Source organism: Amblyomma maculatum, chromosome 1 (genome assembly GCF_055883805.1).
Source record: "Amblyomma maculatum isolate TAMU_Amacu chromosome 1, ASM5588380v1, whole genome shotgun sequence".
In the NCBI taxonomy this organism is placed as follows: Eukaryota; Metazoa; Arthropoda; class Arachnida; order Ixodida; family Ixodidae; genus Amblyomma; species Amblyomma maculatum.
The window spans coordinates 281,588,054-281,606,181 of record NC_139344.1 but is presented as its reverse complement, the minus strand read 5'-3'; the positions used below and the strand labels follow the sequence as shown (position 1 = coordinate 281,606,181).

At 44.6% G+C, this 18,128-nt stretch overlaps 1 protein-coding gene across 9 annotated transcripts in view; it reads left to right on the top strand.

Annotated features, from left to right (window-relative positions):
* LOC146206691 (myosin light chain kinase, smooth muscle-like) overlaps window positions 1-18,128 on the top strand; it is a 213,794-nt gene that overhangs the window by 147,915 nt on the left and 47,751 nt on the right. Inside the window, exon 1 of one of the 9 annotated variants that reach the window (XM_084591495.1) lies at window positions 5,413-5,526. The exons of the other annotated variants lie outside the window; for them this stretch is intronic. Within the exon in view, the coding sequence (XP_084447621.1) occupies window positions 5,448-5,526 (79 nt within the window). The 5' untranslated portion in view covers window positions 5,413-5,447. Of the gene's footprint in view, window positions 1-5,412; window positions 5,527-18,128 lie in introns of those variants that run through there. 9 annotated transcript variants of the gene reach the window in all.

Genomic DNA, 18,128 nt, shown 5'->3' with positions numbered 1-18,128 from the left:
ACAAAATCAGACACGTAGACTAGAACTCCAGCAGAAATAACTGATACATGTCGTTGAAACACTGTCTAATCTATATCTTTCTATCTGCATTTCTTCGAAGACAGAGATATGTGCCAGAAAAGTGTGTCAGAGAAGCTTAGATCCTTATATATGAGAAAGGATTGAAGTTCTTAAATTGGCTAAAGTAGTGAGTGCTTGGCGCGCATGCGTAATTTTGTCGACGAAGAATTTAGGCTGTGCTCCAATAAAAACAGTTGCAAGTTTGCGCCCGTCCTGTCCACTCCTTTGCTCTGTGTTTCGTCCTTTGTGCGGTTTTAATTTAAAGTTCATGCACCACCAAGTAGCCCCTCATAGCACACTCCTTAAATGTATTCGCGTTCACACATGTAACCAGCCTTAAATGCATTTGCCTAATTTTATTTCTTGTCGTGTGTCAGCGAGCTATTCAGACTATCCGTCATTATGACGTGCGTCTTGCCGTGAAACAACTAGGTGATGCTCAGGTGGTGCACCCCGCTCACAGTTCAGAACATCGCACTCCGCTACATCTCGTGCCGCTCCTATATGGCCTTGTGACCTGCAGTGAGTCTGAATGACAGGACGTGCATGAACACGAGCTGGGTCTTCAAGCTACAGGCTGTTCGGCACGGTCGTAAATGGCATTTAGTCACGGAGAAGCTATTTGCTAAAAACTAGAACGTTCTGTACGACGTATAGAAAGATGCTAGCGAAAACGCAGAGCAGAAACGATCAGCACCTTCCCAGGTGCCTTGCTTGAATTCTGGGCGCAGAACCCGAGACTATAGTCAAGGTTTATAGGAACGTGTAGCCACTTTTCTGTGCTATCATATTCCACATTATTTTGTTGTTTTTTTCTTTCCCATCTTCGTATGGCGTTTAAGGCTCCGAATGCATTTTGAGGTAGGTTACTTGTAAACTTTGCATTTTCATCACAGCCATGATTACTACTATACTGTTCGTGTTTATTCATTCACCTCACTTTGTATAGCGATGGAAATGACTCAGCAGAAGATCTGCATGATTAGTGGACAATAAGGGGGTACGGGCCGAGAGTCCTTGTCTTAAGGATGTCCAGTTAGGCACATCTGTACCGTGGTTTGTGTACCAAAGCTTGGCGACTTGAGTTAAATAAAAAAAAAAATCCCTTTACAGAGTTTGAGCAGGTGATATCATTTGTTATGTGTACTCGTGCGCCCGTAAGATGCAGTCCATCCTTCAATATCCTGATCGTGAGTGTCGCTGTGCATGAGGGGTATCGCACAGACAATGGGTGGCACTGCATTAAGGCCGTTGGTATTTGGTTCGGCGTGGTCATACAAGAGGTCCCTGTCGCTGGCGGCTTACGGGTTCGGAGCTTCAACTTGCTCTCGCGGGTTCATGTTCCCTGCAACTGTCACAATTTGTAAGAGCTCGCGGATTTATTCGCGGGGTTTGATGGTAAGGGGCGAAATATGGGCACACAGCGCGCTATGCCAAAGACACGCACTCCTCTACCTCCTCTTTTCACATTAGTGCCACAGAGCTGACACTACAACCTTACCTATCACGACGGAGAACAAACTTCGCCAACAAGCTCGCATCAAAAATTTCAATCTGGTCATCCCTTTTCAACCACGCTCTCTCGCACTTGTCCCAGACGCTGCTGGTCAAGTACCAATAAGACGCGTAACGAGTGATAAAGCAAACATCATCAATGAATTGCGTCGTCGAACCCATCACATATTTCGATATGTGCCGCGCCTGAAGCCGTAATACGACCCGGCCATCTTATTTTTACCTTTGTTGCCAGGATGGCGATTCTTTTGCCCTGGAGGCTGTGACAGAATTGGCTTAGCAGCAGTTCTGTGTAACCAGATGAGAGCTAGGCCGAGAGTGCGCGTTTTGGTTTGGACGCAATTCGTTATGCGCCCATATACCACCCCTATCATCAAGCCATGTAAATAAACAGCCTTTTGAAACCTGTAGATTTGCTCAGCAAGGGTTGACGTTCTAGGGACAAACTTGCTACTTTCTCTCATTAGACAGAGTGGGTAAGCGTGATGTGACAAGAGATGCCGCGTCTCTTAGTGATTATTCTGTGAGTGCTAGACAACCCCATTTTTATTTCCTGTGTAACGCGTATTTATTCCGCACAACTACGCCTGCCGAGGTATACACAGGAAGACGTATGGCGTGCGCTCTTTGAGCCGTAAGGTTTGCCCTAAATAACCGGTTGATAGTTTTGTAGCAGGTCAACTTGTTGTTTGCACACTAACGAAAGGCCCGACTGCGCTGCAATGAAGGCGCGCCACAGGCCTCTTCTTCCGAGCCGCGACCGGTTGTTTTTATTGCGGTTTCGATGAGTCATCCCCGCTGCACTGACTGGTTCAAACGCCGCAATCGCTATTCGCGCACAGCACCCTCTGGGCCGTTTCTTGGGCGCAGAGGTACTGCGCCTCATCCACGCGACGGCCCCACCGGGACACGCCGCTGGCGTCGGCCATCGTTTCGCCGACTCGCTGCGCTCACGTGTACAAGCGCATTGGGGAGGAGGCTTTCCTCGCACCTCCGGATACTACGTGAACCATCTGATGCCGCATCTAATTTTGCTGAGGCAAAGAAAAAATAATAAACCTGATTTTTTAATTGGAAAGTCACATCCAGGATAACTTTCTCTTTTTTTTTCACCCTGCAACATGATCGGTCAACAGGGACCCGGCTTCGACCGCCGTCAACAAGCCAACATTCACAATACTGTTTTTTAAAGGGCGAAATTTTAACAACTTGAATGCTGTCTTGTGGAATTAAAACTCGCTCGCGTTTCTGGGCCGTTAACCATTACTAATTCATTCTTCAGTTGCGTCTACTTCCTCAGAATCGTATACCTCTGCTTGTACACCTGAGCTGTGTCGAGCTCAAAGGCGTGGCTTAGGCTTCCACTGAATCACCTTACAGCGTTCTTTTTTTTTTTTTCATAATCAAACCAGCTGCCATTAATGTAAGGAACTATTTTTCTTTCTAAATTGCGTTTACTTAGTATTTATTACGTTTTCTTGAAAGTACGAAGTGATATTTGGTATGTTGTTCCGAACAGTCATAACGTTGTTGTTTTCTAGTTTCATGGTGCTTAGTGTATTTCCTACAAACTGAGACCGAAGTCTAATATTGCAGAGACGGCTGTAATTCTGTAGTACACTTTAGCTTACCTACCGCGAGATCGGCCCTATCTACCTGATGAGCAGCAGCACCTCCAAAAGTTAGTGCACAACTGCTGCATAATCCTGGCCCACAAAACCTTCCCCAAAAACGTTTTTGTCCAGCTGTAGGTGCCTCGTCAGGATGTAGGAAGAATGGATCAGTGTAATAACGCCAATATCTGGTCGAGGAGGAAAATAGCCACCAATCAGCAAGTGATTTACTCAAACCTGAACGCTGTTTACTGTGGAAAACGGTTGTAAAAATGCAATCTACGTCATATGATTTACAACGCCGCGACTTTCCTATTTTTTTTTTTTTGTTACGTTTGCAGTCCACCACGGAGGGGGAAGAAAGAAGCCCCGAAAAACGCATGCGTTAAAAGCAATGTGAGTTTGAGTCTCAGAAATAGCTCTAACGAAGACAGGCACTTAAGGAGAAGAAAGTGGCCACGCGTTGTTCGTAGCCGGTTAACACTGAGAAACGACGGCAGTTCACTTAAGCTCGTTAATTTTATTTTTAACAGAAAAATTTCCGAGGCACGAAGTGTTACAGCCCCAAGGAAAACCAATTAACTCGCCATTTTACCTTTGTACTAAGCGAGTTACGACTGTGGTCACAAAAGCGAAATTGCTCTCCCACAGAGCAACAGCTGCAGAGTCCTGGCTGCAAGGGTGTTTTGCCATCAAATGTGCGCATCTTAGTTGCGGCACCGGTCTTTATTGGCGGGCCTCGTGCAAGCTGTCCAATGCGGCTCGGACTGATGTGGCCTGCAGCGTCGCCAGTCAGGCCTCGACGCTGTCACGGCGGCACATTTCGTTTCACTGACCTTTTTTGTTTTGCTTATTTTGACAGCCCTTTTGGCCCTTTAAGCTGTGCTAGATATTTCGCCCCTTACTTTCATTGTTTTTTTTAAACCTTGAGCAGACAGAGTTATTAGCCTAGTACTGCTTTGGAATGACCTTTACAACGCTTTTGCTTGATTATTTACTGGCTTGTTTTTATGGCAGTGGCAAAATGATGAGGGGACACTTGAGTGTCCTTAATTAAGTCTTGATATGGCAGATTTGCCGCGTGAAAATTATGCGTTGTTGCTAAGTGATAGTCATAATCCGGAGCGCTAAGTTGTAGTGCTACTTAGTACTGCTACTTAATAAGGCCATGAGGCAGAGGTAAGTAGTAGTGCTAACTACAGAGGCCCTAATTTTAGCGAACAGCCCCGCCGTGGTGGCATAGTGGTTAGGGCGCTCGACTGCTGTGCCCAAGGATGCGGGATCGAATCCCGACCGCGATGGCCGCATTTCGATGGAGGCAAAAAGCAAGGCGCCCATGTGCTGTACGATGCCAGTGCAAGTTAAAGAGCCCCGAAATTTCCCAAGCCCTCGACTACGGCATCCCGCATAGACTGAGATGTTTTAGGACATTAAATCCCACAAACCACGTCACATTATAGCAAACCGTTGCTATAATGTGACGTGTGGTTGCTGTTCAAAGGAATTCAGCCGTCGCATAAGGCCCCCAAACCGCCCCCGGACCGGATATGTAACTCGCAACCTAGTGGCAGCGGTTAGATTCCCGATCGACAATTTCTCTTTTCCGAAAGAGTCGTGTTCTTTCTTAGCAGGGCACTTTGCAACGGTGACCTAATGACGTCACATACTGTAGGGCATCTCTGTGTTGACCAATCAGGAAATTTTGTTATGACCTCGGGTTTTTCGGCAAACATGCACTCTGGCGCTATAATGTCAAAAACGTAATTTCTGATAGTCAGTAGCAGGGCACAGTGTATTACTCAACGGCACAGAGAAGACAGCTCGTGTAGAGCGTTGGCTTTTTCTTGTGCACTGCATTGTATCAACGCATTCAGTCTAAATAAAGGACAAGCAAGTCTTGCTGCTTCTAATCGAACAGCGTTGTTCGCGCTGACTCGAGTTCGCGTTGTTCGAGTTGACTTTGCCGTTTTCTAAGTGAACCCCGCGATTTCAGCACGAGCTGTCTTGCAGAGTGCCGAGTTTCGCGATTCGCTGGCGCTACAGCGGCACTAGCGAGCGGTGGCGATGAATAATGAGAACATATCTGGTCTACTTTGTTCTTTATCAGTCTTTTAGACAAATAGGCAGTTGCAGTCTGCGACCGTCGTCATCATGGGGTCAAGGGGCGACAGCTGCTCACTATGCCTTCGATGAGTCAGCTGCGGAACAGCAGTGTTGCCACGTCAAATCCAGGCACGCGCAAGAGCAAAACTGAAATCCATGCCAGCGCTTGATCCGTCAGTTCTGTCGGTCTGCTTGCGTTTCAGTCGCTTGGGCTGTGGCCAGGAGCGCATGGCACGTGAGTGTTTTCTTGATTATTGCTCTATTCAAATACTAGAGTTGGGCTGCATAAAGCCTGAAGACTGGAACGTGATAGCAGTCCGAGGTTTCACGTCTCGCTGGCTTTATTTGTCACGTTAAAAATACCGTCGCATATTCTAAGGCGGCGGAGTCAGTTGCGTAGGTCCATGTCGTCACCGTAATATTCTCTTTTTTCACTCCATTCCAACGACTGTGCGGCGCGTGTGATTTCGACGGGGTGTCTTTTCAGTTATCGCAGACTATACCTTTTCTTTGGACTAGTTGAGTGAAATTAGCTATAATATATAAAGTAAAAGCATGGAACAGAATAAAGCATCTCTGATTTCTCAATCATGCGACCATACGCACCTAGCAGGATAGTATAGTGACTATGTACTTGCTTACCGGGCACTGGCAGTGACAAAAATCTGCGTGGGTTTTTGTCACTGCGTTGTGTATATAGCTGAATGTCACCAATCCTACCGAAGCTATATTTTTCTGCCATGCGAAAATGTTTGTGCACTCAGACTTGCTTCGTAAAATGACATTTACCATCCAGAAGCTGTACTTGCATAGGTAAAGCGCAGACTGGCTTCAAGGTGCCTTATTACGTGCTAGCAATCCCAGTGACACAAATCGGTTTTGTACATACATGCCGGAAGTCTACACACATCAGAAGAGCAAAGTAAGCGGCAGTGGAGCGAAAGTTCGTGAGCTCGGAGCCTAAACAAATTTCAATGGTCAGGTATCGGGACTGCATTGTGAAGGAGTACATTGATAAGCGACCTTTGATAATGGACTCAGACCGGGGGTAAATTATTGCTGTTCGCCGCTCTGCCTGAACGTAAACGGAGGTCACGTCTGTTCATCTGCGCATGACCTAGAGAAAGACAAACTGAAGCGGCACATGTACCATTGGGCAGCTTGCGGCGCGTGTTTTCTGATTGGAGAGCACAAGATTGCCATCCACCGCCGAACAAAACTCTGGCATCGTGCCAAAAAAAAAAAAAGCAATCTTGCTTCATGACGGACACCCGGTCCGCAGTAATTAATCCCGCCTTTTCACACGAGGATGCAAGATTGCTTTACTTATAGTGGGTTTCACTTTGATTTTTTTTTGTTTTTTGTTTTTTTGCGATACGTAGGCTTCTCGTTGTGATGGTTTTCCTGACATGAACATCTGATGATTTTATATGTACCCCTGATCGCGCGTTCACCTTGTTTTTCCTTTTATACAGCCACCTGCTTGCTTACAACTTCCTCTTTAATTCCCCGCCCTTCGTATGGTGCCATTTCCACACCTGTGTTAATGACAGGTTCGTGTGCATTATGACTTCTTTGTGTAGAATGAGGGGTCGATCTGGCTATCTGGAAGTTGTACCTTTGTTTTTGTACCTCCGCCCTAGTTGACAACAGTATCAGGGGATGCTCTTGTGAAGAATTTGAGCTCTGTTTTTCTCTCATCACCAAGGGCCATCATTTTAGATAATTGCTCTGCACTTAGTGCGCTAGGCTTTTGAGTCACTAATGGGGCCTTTTTCGTGCGCATGAAGAACTCTAATTGCGAAATGAAAGCATACTTGGATGCTGCAAAAACAAATGGAGAGGTTTAATGTGGATAAACCTACTATAACCACGGTCGCTGCATTCAGTCCGGACGTGGTATAACGTGCGAATCCCTAGCTTTTCGTAGTTTATCTAAGTAGATGTAAATGACGTTGTCGCCATCGCTTGCCGGATGATACGCTCGTGAGTAGGCGCGATGCCCAAATTGCCAGGAGCAACGTAGATATCATTTAACACCGGCCGTTGGAGTGTGCCTGCGTGGCCCAAGGGTCCTGGAAGGCTGGATCTAACTCTTCCCATCTTAATGACAAAGCAGGCAGCGCCATTTCGACGATGCAGAGCATGTCAGACCTCGTGAAGCAATGTTTTCAAGCAAAAACGCTTGATGCGGATCCACACAACTCTTAGCGGCTGTCACGAAACGTTTAATCAGAAAATGCTGTTTCTTCTCCACTTGGTCATGCATCTATGCTATGAGCCTCCGTGCGACGTATACGCAATCAACTTCAGAAGTTCGGCGTTCCGGCTGCATTCATGGCAAGAAAAAAATTCAGCTTTTTTTTTTTTTTTTTTTTTTACTTTCGGCATTCCGTATCTTTTGCAGGTCAAAACGAATGTACACGACCAAATCTGTCAAAAAAAAAATATCTCACTAGCTATTACTGCGAAAGCTCCTGGACTTCGTAATCAAAACACTCACATTTTCTCGTTCCGTACCTCATAAGTGCTTGGTTTGAACATCCACTTAAAAATACTAAGTTTTGACATATTTAGACATCATTTTTTGTCGCGGACCTGTCTAACAATGCAGAGCACCGTTTTAATCACAGGAAACCACACTACAGCAACTAATGGAATATGAAGTGTTGCTACATAAAGTCCAAAAAAGACAGCACCAAAAAAGACAGTTTAAAGTAACGAGTAGAAAAGGTCAAGCGCTCAAATTCAAGCAGGATTGACGCTGTCAATGGCGAACATCTATAGAGTGGTCAACCAACGCTGTCCGTAAATTATTCCTGACGGGTGCTATTCTAGATGCGCTACTTGAGAGACGCAAACCTAAGTTTTCTATACTGGATACAGACATTTAAGAGATGATGTTCTCGCTCACCCATACCCTGTTTCCGTAATCTAATATAAAGCGCAATACAGATTTATAACATGCTGTACGGGGAAAAATGTTAGCTTAGATATCAGAAAAAAATGCTAGCTTTTCCCACACGTTAATGCCCTCGTACGCTCCTGAAATTTCGACCACCTGGGGTCGTTTGACGTGCGAGGTCAGTGTACGTTAGAGAATCCCAGGTGGTCGAAATTTTCGAAGTCCTCCACTACGGCGTCTCATAGCCTGAGTCACTTTGTGGACGTTAAACCCATAAATCAAGCCAAAGTCACACAAATGCCTTCAGGAAGAAAGAGTCCCAATCAGTAACCACACTTAAAGTTCTGTCACGAAAACACTGTGGGTCCGACCAATACCTCATAAAAGCTTCAGGATTGCGTCCTATGGGAGAGACGTCACGTCCGGTGGGCGGACGGCAGCTTCGCCCACCGGCTCGGTGCCGGCACGAGATTGCGGTCGCATACGAGCCGGACAAAATGACTTCTTTCATAAAGGGAAGCGAAAGCTGCCTTTTTCACGTGAAAGAAATAGAACCAGTACTGCACTGCATCGGTGACCTGTTTATTAACTGCAGCAAAATAAAGAGCCCAGTAACTTCAAGCTCATCATGCAAAATACAGGCTGCCTAAATGGGAGCTTATTTATCATGAATATTCAATGACACAAAAACATAACCAGGAACATACAAAAATACAGCTTCAAAATAGAAAACGTGAAAAAGCATGAAGGTAGCGAATTTGTATTGGCAAGTACTAACCACAGCATTTTTCAACAGAACAGAAACACAGCCCTTAAAGGTAATTAAAAAAAAAAAAAAGCTCGGCACATGAACGTTAGTACAGCTGACGAGAACCTCACAAATCGTGAAAAGAGAAAACTGTATGTTGAAACGAACAGCTTTAAAGTAATGAAGCAATGTACAGCATTCATATAATCGAAGCATGCGATTTGTATGCATAATTAGCGCAAGGTGCATAAACTGAGTACAGAGACATTTACATCGTTGTACATCATGTACAGTCTACAAACACTATTTACAGTTACAGTATTTTTTGCGAAATGGTAGCAAACAACCGAACTACAAAAGCTTGAAGTCAGTGTACTAGGTATGGCAATGCAAAACCAAAACAGGGCAATAAACGCTCAAAATACAATCAAGTGCATGCAAAGTGAATTGGAAGGAAATAAATGGCAACATATTAAACTACTATTAGAACAAAATAGTCATGAACCTTTCCCAGAAGACCGTAGCGAAGCTTAAGCTCGCAGGACGTAAGTCGTAAGGCAGTAACTGTTTCACGAGTGAAAACTCCATTGTCAAAACGTAGTCCAATCCATACGTCTAACCAGTTAGCAAACTTCTCAAGAAATTGAATTCTTTCATCATTCATCATTTCTCTGACCGCTTCTTGGAAAGGATCATGCTTCTCAAAACCTTTTGAAGGTGTTCTAACATTGACTGCCGACCACCAACGAACCATAATGTTGATGAAATTCGGAGTTTTTTCTGCACGATAAATGTCACTGGAATTCACTAGAAGCCATTCTGCGGTAGAATGACTGAAGACTTGTGCGATCTTCACATTTTGGCGCTCTAGCTTTGACAGATTCAAAGCCTTTGAGTTGAGTTGGTAGCCATACTTTAGCAAGCACCCTTCTTCCAGCTTGTGAAACTTGCGCAGTGCTTCAAACGAAACCCACATAATATGGTCGCGGTCAATTGAATAGTTGACCACCTGAAACTTTGGATAGTATAAATTTGTGCCGTGATTGTTTTTTGTTTATCCAGTTATTTCGCACACGTTTTAGGAGGTGCACCTTGTCAACAATTAAAACAGCGGCCTTGTTGGGTCACAAGGATGTGGATACACAAACTGTAGTTTTGGTGGACTGCAGAAGAGTGATACTGTCTCTCTGTTTATAGCATTATTGTCAGTGGCAATGTATACTATTTGGTGTCTGAGTGACTCCAGACCAGTGATCACATTCCGGGTGACATTATGCAACACAGTAGCGTCAATGCTTTTAACAGGAAGGATGTGGGCGACCTCTTTGAAAGAAGAAACCAAACTTTGTACCATGAAAACATGGATTGTTGTGGCAGCCTCACACCTATTATAGGTAGCTCCTCAAAGATTTCCTGCCTTATAATCGAATTATTTTAGGTGAATTTCATCAAGCATTAGAGTCACAATGCATTTTGGGGCTGCAGATACTTCACACGTTTCATCATCTAAGACAAAAAGTTATCAATCTCTCCTTGCGGCGAGAGCTCACATGATGCACGAAGCTTTATTATGGTTGAAGGGAGTGTAATAACAATTGCGTGTCACATGGATTTGTAGGCATGCGGCTTATATAGTGAAAACAAGACTTGCAGTGACCATGAAATGTGGCGAATATCAGGGTGCTTTTATAGTGATTATTTCAAGCTGTTCCTTTAACGCTTTCGTGACACTACGGCTCTCTAATAGTAGGTGTTGTTCCAAAATCTGAAGCATGACAGTCTGCAGCTTTCAGCACATCCTCAGGAACATCTGAATTTGCTTCGAATTTCCACACATCCTCTAGAAAATCTACAATGTATTTGATGTCAACTTTGCTGGGGATGACTTTTTTTGTGGTAAGTTTGACCTTTTGGTGGCAAACTGATAAGTCCATGCTGTCTTCGATCGCAAATGAAGCCTCAAGAGTAGGCATGCTGCCGCCAGTTAAAAGGAGGAATCTTACACTCGATGAAGTCTGCCGAACTGACCACTCTTTTGGCAAGGAAGCTCGCTCTAGACATGCTTTTAGCTCCGCTAATGTTTGGAATCAGTACTTGCCAACTTCACCGCTATAAGTTGTCACTGAATCTGCCTAGGTCTTTGCAAGGTGGGATGACTCCAGTCGCTGCAGTCGCTCCTCCGGCCCCTATCTTACCTTCAAACATTGTGGTGGGATAGGACTGCCGACCACCAACGAACCATAATGTTAATGAAGTTCGGAGTTTTTTCTGCACGATAAATGTCACTGGAATTCGCTAGAAGCCTTTCTGCGGTAGAATGACTGAAGACTTGTGCGATCTTCACATTTTGGCGCTCTAGCTTTGAGAGATTCAAAGCCTTTGAGTGCTGTGCAATATCGATTGCACAGCACTAAGATTCAGACGTGACACCGGAAGAGTTGTATCGACAATAATTTTATTCCGGTGGTCATGATACACTGGATTTTGACAATAAAACTATCGTGGAAGTGCAGCGCGCATACCTATAAGACGAAAAGGGCATATTGCCTCCAAAAGGAAGGTGCTCAAAATATATCAAAGCGCTTACGACTATATAACAGATTCTTTTGAGATGCAAGCACAGGATGAATAACGATGTCACTAGAAAGCACGTACATACATCATCTTTTGTGTAAGTGGGAAACAAGTGGTCAAACAGGCACGCTTCTATTTCAGAATTATTGCCGACGTTAGGCTCGTATAATCAGAACTGCCGGCAAGCGAGGCAGGTAAAGTAAATGCACAACTAAAGCAAACTTTCAAGTTCGAAAATTACGAGCGCGAGAGACATGGACTGTAGCCCAACATCTGCACACTCAATAAATCATTATACCTTCTTTTGAGAAAAAAAAATTATCTTTCCTGGTCAATTTAATTTTGCTGCTGATAATGCAAACCATTGACCCATGCCACTACCTCGGTCGCATTCGCACGGATCGTCGCATAGAACATAGCGTTCAGTGGCCAGTCTTCTTTAGTACTACAATTTGAGAGCATACTTGAATCATGCCGAAAAAATTGGAAATCCACGCCATCTGCAGCGGTGTCAGACAAAGAAAAGGTGTGTGCAGCAGCTTAACTGGCAACACTATTTCTTTCTTCCTAGCTACAGAACCGAATCAGGCAAATATACGGCACAAGCGTAGTAACAAACAAAACTGACTTTCATAGACTACCTCTGTGTGAAATGTGAGCGAAAACAATCTAGTCATACGGCCATTGCAAGCATTGTATGACTCCCTCTCAGTGACACAACGGCTTTTACTTTTCGCGAAAGTAGGCTTTAGGCTCAACGTGTTCACCTTTGAACAAGTTATCTTGTAATCTTTTCGTGGTATGGCTCGCAGCCACCTTCGCCGTTGGGCATCGTCTTTCGGGAACGAGAAAACTCGAACCTTCGTCGCTTCATTGTAGTTACCTCGGCAGTTCGGCACGCAACACTTGTTAGTCATGCCGACAGTGACAACGAACGGTTAAGCACACCATACACTGTGTTAAGCTGCAGAAACGCACACCAGGTAGAGCAGGGACACAAAACGCCGCAGCCCCACCGTCAGCAGTCCGCCATCGCCCAACGCCATCGTCGGCCGTGAATGACGCGCCTACCGGAAATGACGTTGCTCACGTGACAACAGCGACCGCGCAGGCCTCAAGTTTTTAGGAGCCGTTGGTCCGACACGGCATGCCTTTTATTATTTTACATCGAATTAAATGAACCGCACCTCGCAGACAGAACAATGCTTGGATGTGCATACGTAATGAAAAAATGTTCCTACGAAAACATCTGTTACCCTGTAGTCACAAGATGCCCGTCTAGAACACTCTTTACCAAGCCCGAGGCAATCAAACCACTCATCCGCCGTTTTGAACAGAAATCCGAATAGTTACACACTGGATTCACTTCGGAATATCGCCCGGTCATCGAACTACTGTCACCTTGGTACCATTTTCTCTCCATGTGCGACTACATTAACCAAAGTTTTACGTTATTGATTACGTGTTACAGATTACTTGTAGTTACCATAATTTGTTTAATTTTGTAATAACCTCATTATTTTTCTCAAAACGTAACTTTCTAGCTAAGTTTCTGTAACTGATCACCGGTAATTAATTACTTGCAGTGGCGCAGTGGTTAGGGTGCTGGACTTTTCTGCCCAAGGATGCGGAATCGAATCCCGGCGGCCGCTTTTCAATGGAGGTGAAAAGCAAGGCGCCGTGTGAAGTCTCTCATAACCTATAGTCGCTTTGGGACGTTAAACCCCATCAAACCAAACCTTAATTACTTGCGAAGCGTCCTTGACGACGTGATCGCGTCCAATTGTCCGCACTACGGGGCGCATGACTGAGAGCATATTGTACTCTCCGCGGCCTTCGTTCACGGGGTAGGTTCTGCTGGCGTTTGTTGCAGTTCCTCAGTTTAAGGCCAAATGGGTGCAGGACGATTTCAGGAGCTCCTCCAGTTTTTGGTCGTAGAATTCGACCGGCCTTACTATGATTCCACACCAGAAAGCCATTTTGACACTCGGCGCAATCACAGCACTAAATCTCAGAAATGGAATAGAACCTTTACTTGGAGACATCAGGCAATACCTGCGGAAACGCAGGTACATGCAATTAAATTCTCTTGGGAACTGTCGGGGCGCTCATACGCTCGAACCTGGGCTCCACTTGGTAGCGAGCAGATTCTTCGGGATGAGGAAGGACTGAAGGATCAGAATTGGCAAAACCAAAACAAGCAGGCTTGGACTGTTACCAAAACGTATCTACACACTGAAATGGTTCGAAGGGAAAAACCATACGAGTTAAGAATTCAGAGCGGTCAGCGTCTAGATTAGTTGTTTTCAGGGTCCGTAGTGTCCGTGCTGACTCAACACCGTCCTTCAAAACTCCTCACGTTCTGCTCCTCTTCGAGGACGCTAGCCACTCTCACACAGAGCATATCTCTCAAGATGGGCAACTAATCACATACATCAACAAGCAGATGGCATGATGCACCGGCTGGCATAGTATATTGTTTTGTTCCAGTAGGTGGAGTCACTTGTTGCCTTATCAAGGATAGGAAACCTCCATACCCCCATTTAAGACGCTAGCGCCAATTCCTTTCATAGCGGTCGAAGGAAAACCTTCTTCTCGCCTCTGTACATATGACTAATGATGCGTTGTAAAAAAAAAAAAAAAAAAAAAAAAAAAAAAAAAACTACGTCGTCCTGCGCGATTCGAACCACCACCGGCTAAAAAAGGAGTATTTCCCGCTGCCGGCGCCTTAATAGACAACTCGGTCACTGCGGCAACATGTCGCACCTTATGCGTGCGCAGGGAGTCATTCCGTTATGAACATCAGTTCCCTTCAGTCGCCAGGTGCGCTGGAGTAGTTGTTCCCTACCCACAGTTGTGTCTTAGAGCGTGATAACGGTGAGGAGAAAGGAGCCTCGCTTCTTTCCAGCTTTCTTTACAGCTTTCCCCTCTTTCATGCCATGCAGTGTGAACACAGAAAAACTGCCCGTCAAGTCTTTCCATTCCTAGTGTGCAAAGACTCTCACAGATGCCATGGGTCAGGGTTACAAAATCAAAAAGCTACCAAATGATGACCTCCTTTTAGAATTTCTGTATAACCCCCAATGTGAAAAGCTATCAGCCGTTGCGTCGTTTGGAGACATCCTTGCCTCAACCAGCCCACACCGGTAATTCATACAGTTTGTGGGGTCATTTCAGATAATGATCTCAAGTATCTGACTAAGGAGGAATTACTAGAACTCAAGGATCAGAACGTGATTAACGTCTATCGAATAAAAATCAAGAAAGGCAATAACGAAATTCAAACTAAACACATTGCGCTGACATTTGTACTGAGCACCCTTTCCGACTCATTTTAAGTAGGCTGCCAAAAACTCCAACTCAAACTGTACATCCCCAATCCCTGCCACTGCTACACTTGTCAAAGATATGGCCACAGCTCCCAGAGCTATAGCTGCCGGCCGCTTCACCTGTGCAAAATGTGCCTCCAACTAGAATGCCCCTGACAACTGTCACACCGAAGCAAACATTTGAATAAACTCGGAGGGCAGCCATCCAGCCTACTCATGATCTTGATCTACGTGGAAGAAAAAAAATTGTTACCTTGAAAGTCACTGAGTACACTACTTTCGGAGAGGCGAGAAAGCGGCTTTCGTTGGTGCAAAATCCAACTTACTCCGTGGTGACCAAGCAGGGTGCGGTGTCACCGTGGACTTCAGCATCTACCCAGGTCACGTCTTGTGCATGACCCTGGTGCAGAGCCATCCGCGTCCCCGGTGGCTGCAGCTCGCACTGCTCCACCACCTCCAAAGCAGGCTTCGTGACCTTCGAGGTCAGCGGGGCCAAAGGCCTCCCCTCACATGGCGAGGCCTACTTCAGACATTCCTGTGGGTTGTCACGGTTATCCAGCGCATCTGAACATTCAGTGAACACGACAACCCAGGGTAGTCCTGCACCGTCGATGTCTGAAAGACGGCGGGACTCTTTGGATTGAAATAAAGGACAAAGCCCGAATTACCGGGTTAAAAACAACCTAGTCTCGTAATTACTCATATAAGATGAATTCTGTATTAAACTGGAATTGTATAGGACTGCTTAATAATTTAGATGACATAAAGGACCTCTTAGTGACATACTTAGCGACATAAGCACAAGTCTACAGCCTTGTGCTTACAGGAAACGAATCTGAGTCCCCAACACACGAATATCCTAAAAAATAGTCTTCCGCCGTTACCGAGAGAATGCAAGCATGCTCTCGGCGGTGTTACTATCATAGTCCAAAGCCATATCTCATCTTGTGAACTCGGCTTGAAGCAGTAGCTGCCACACTTCTTACATTCAAAGCCATCACAACGCTCCGTGATATTGAATATCTCTTAAACCAACCACCAGATCCATATTTAGTAGTTGGAGATGGTAATGTGCACTCTTCTTTCTGGAGGAGCGAATAAAAAACTGACACAAGGGCACGATTTTAGAGGATTTGGTCTTATGCAGTGCCATTGGCCTGCTTAAATCCGGAAAACATATTTCTCCACAAGCTCAGGAACAATGAGCTCATTCGACAATCTTATCGTGTTTAAAAAACTTGGAACTAAAGCATGCTATCTGCGTCGAAATGCTGAAAAAGCGTTATGGAAACGTTAAACAGTCAGGTAAAAACTAAAAATATGTGGGAGCAAGTAAACAAACTAAATGGCAGGTACTCTCCATTCACAGTCCCTCTTCTTACAGACCCAAATATCCAGACAAGTAGTGAAGAGCAAGCAGACACTTTGGGCGAACATTCTTTTCATGGTATCTAGCTCATCACACTATTTAGGATAATTTTTAAAGTGCAGAGACAAAGTTGCAAGAAAAACGTACCTACAATGGGAAATGTTGGAGTCATACAATAGTCCTTTTACACTACAAGAAATAGATCTTGTTCTTTCTTTAGGTAAACAGACTGCACCAGGCCCAGATGAAATGCATAATCAAATCCTGGCTCATTTTTCTCAATCCACAGTTAAGGTACTCCTGAAATTTTTCAATAAAGTATGGATTTTAGGAGAAATACCGATGGCGTGGAAGAAAGCCATTATTCTTCCTTTATTGAAACCTGGAAAGTGACCAACCTCTCCAAGCAGTTATAGACCCATAGCCCTGACCAGCTGCCTCGCAGAATCCTTTGAGAGTGTTCTAAATATTTGCACCATGTTTACACTTGAATTTGGCAAATAAAGTATGGATGTTAGGAGAAATACAGATGGCTTGATACCCTTCTTCTTCTTCTTCTTCTTCTTCTTGATACCCACCAATGTGGTGTTAAAGAAACATGTTCGACGACTGACCATCTTGTACGCTTAGAAAATGCGGTTCGAGAAGCGTTTATACAAACACAACGCTGCCTTGCTGTCTTTTTGTATTTAGAAAAAAGCTTACGACACGACATGGAGGTTTGGAATCCTGCGTGAACAAGGCGACCGTGGCATCCGCGGCAGAATACTAAAATTCTTGAAGGACTTTTTATCCCACCGTTCATTTCAAGTGCATCTGGGCGCCATCCTGTCAAGATATTTCACTCGGAGAATTGTGTGTCTCAAGGGTGCATCTTAAGTACCATACTCTTTATAGTAAAAATGAACTCCATAGCAAAAATAACTTAACTCCATCATGTACTCAGTCTGTGTCGATGACCTGCAAATAGCATATGTACGTCTTCAAGTGTATCAACATGTGAGAGACAAATTCAGTTAACAGTAAATAAACTAGCGACATGGGCACATCGAAATGGTTTCACGTTCTCCACATAGAAGTCAGTAGCTGTCTTGTTTTCACTTAGACGAGGTGTGCACACCGATCCCATAGTCTCTCAATAAGGCTGTGTTACCTATAAGACATGAACACGAATATTTAGGCATTACCTTTGACAGAAAGCTGACTTTTCTCTCCTACATAAACGCACTCAAAAAGAAATCCTCTCGATCTTTGAACATACTTAATGTGCTGTCACGTAAACGCTGGAGATCCAAAAGAACATGGCTATTGCAGATTTATCGTTCTGTTATACGCTCGTGCTTCGATTACAATTGCCTAGCGTATGGGTCTCCAAGACCCTCATACCTGAAATGACGACCCAGTCCACAACTTAGGTTTGCGTCTGTTAACCGGTGCCTACAGGATGTCACCCGTAAAGAGGCTTTACATGGAAACAAATGAGCCGTCCCTTGCATACCGAATACCTATGCTTACATTTTCTTGCATCCTGGAAATTCGTTCACTATTGAAACACCTTTGTTACACAATAGTTACAAAATGCCCATCCAAGACACTGTTCAATAACAAGCCCCAAGCAGTGAAGCCACTACTACTTCGTATTGAAGAGAAGTAAAAAGAAACATACTCAATACACTACCCGATGTTGCGCATTGTCCCCACCACCTGCCGCCCTGGTAGAGTTTCCACAATGTTTGTGACGTAGCACTTAGAAAATTCCACAAAGTCAGGGCACCACATGAACACCTATTACAATAGCTTTTGGCCCTCAAGGATCAATACAGAAATTATAAAACATTTTACACTGACGGTTCTAAAACAGCTCGACAAAAGCATTTGTTGGGCGAGTTGGTGTTTTTGATGATCCATAACT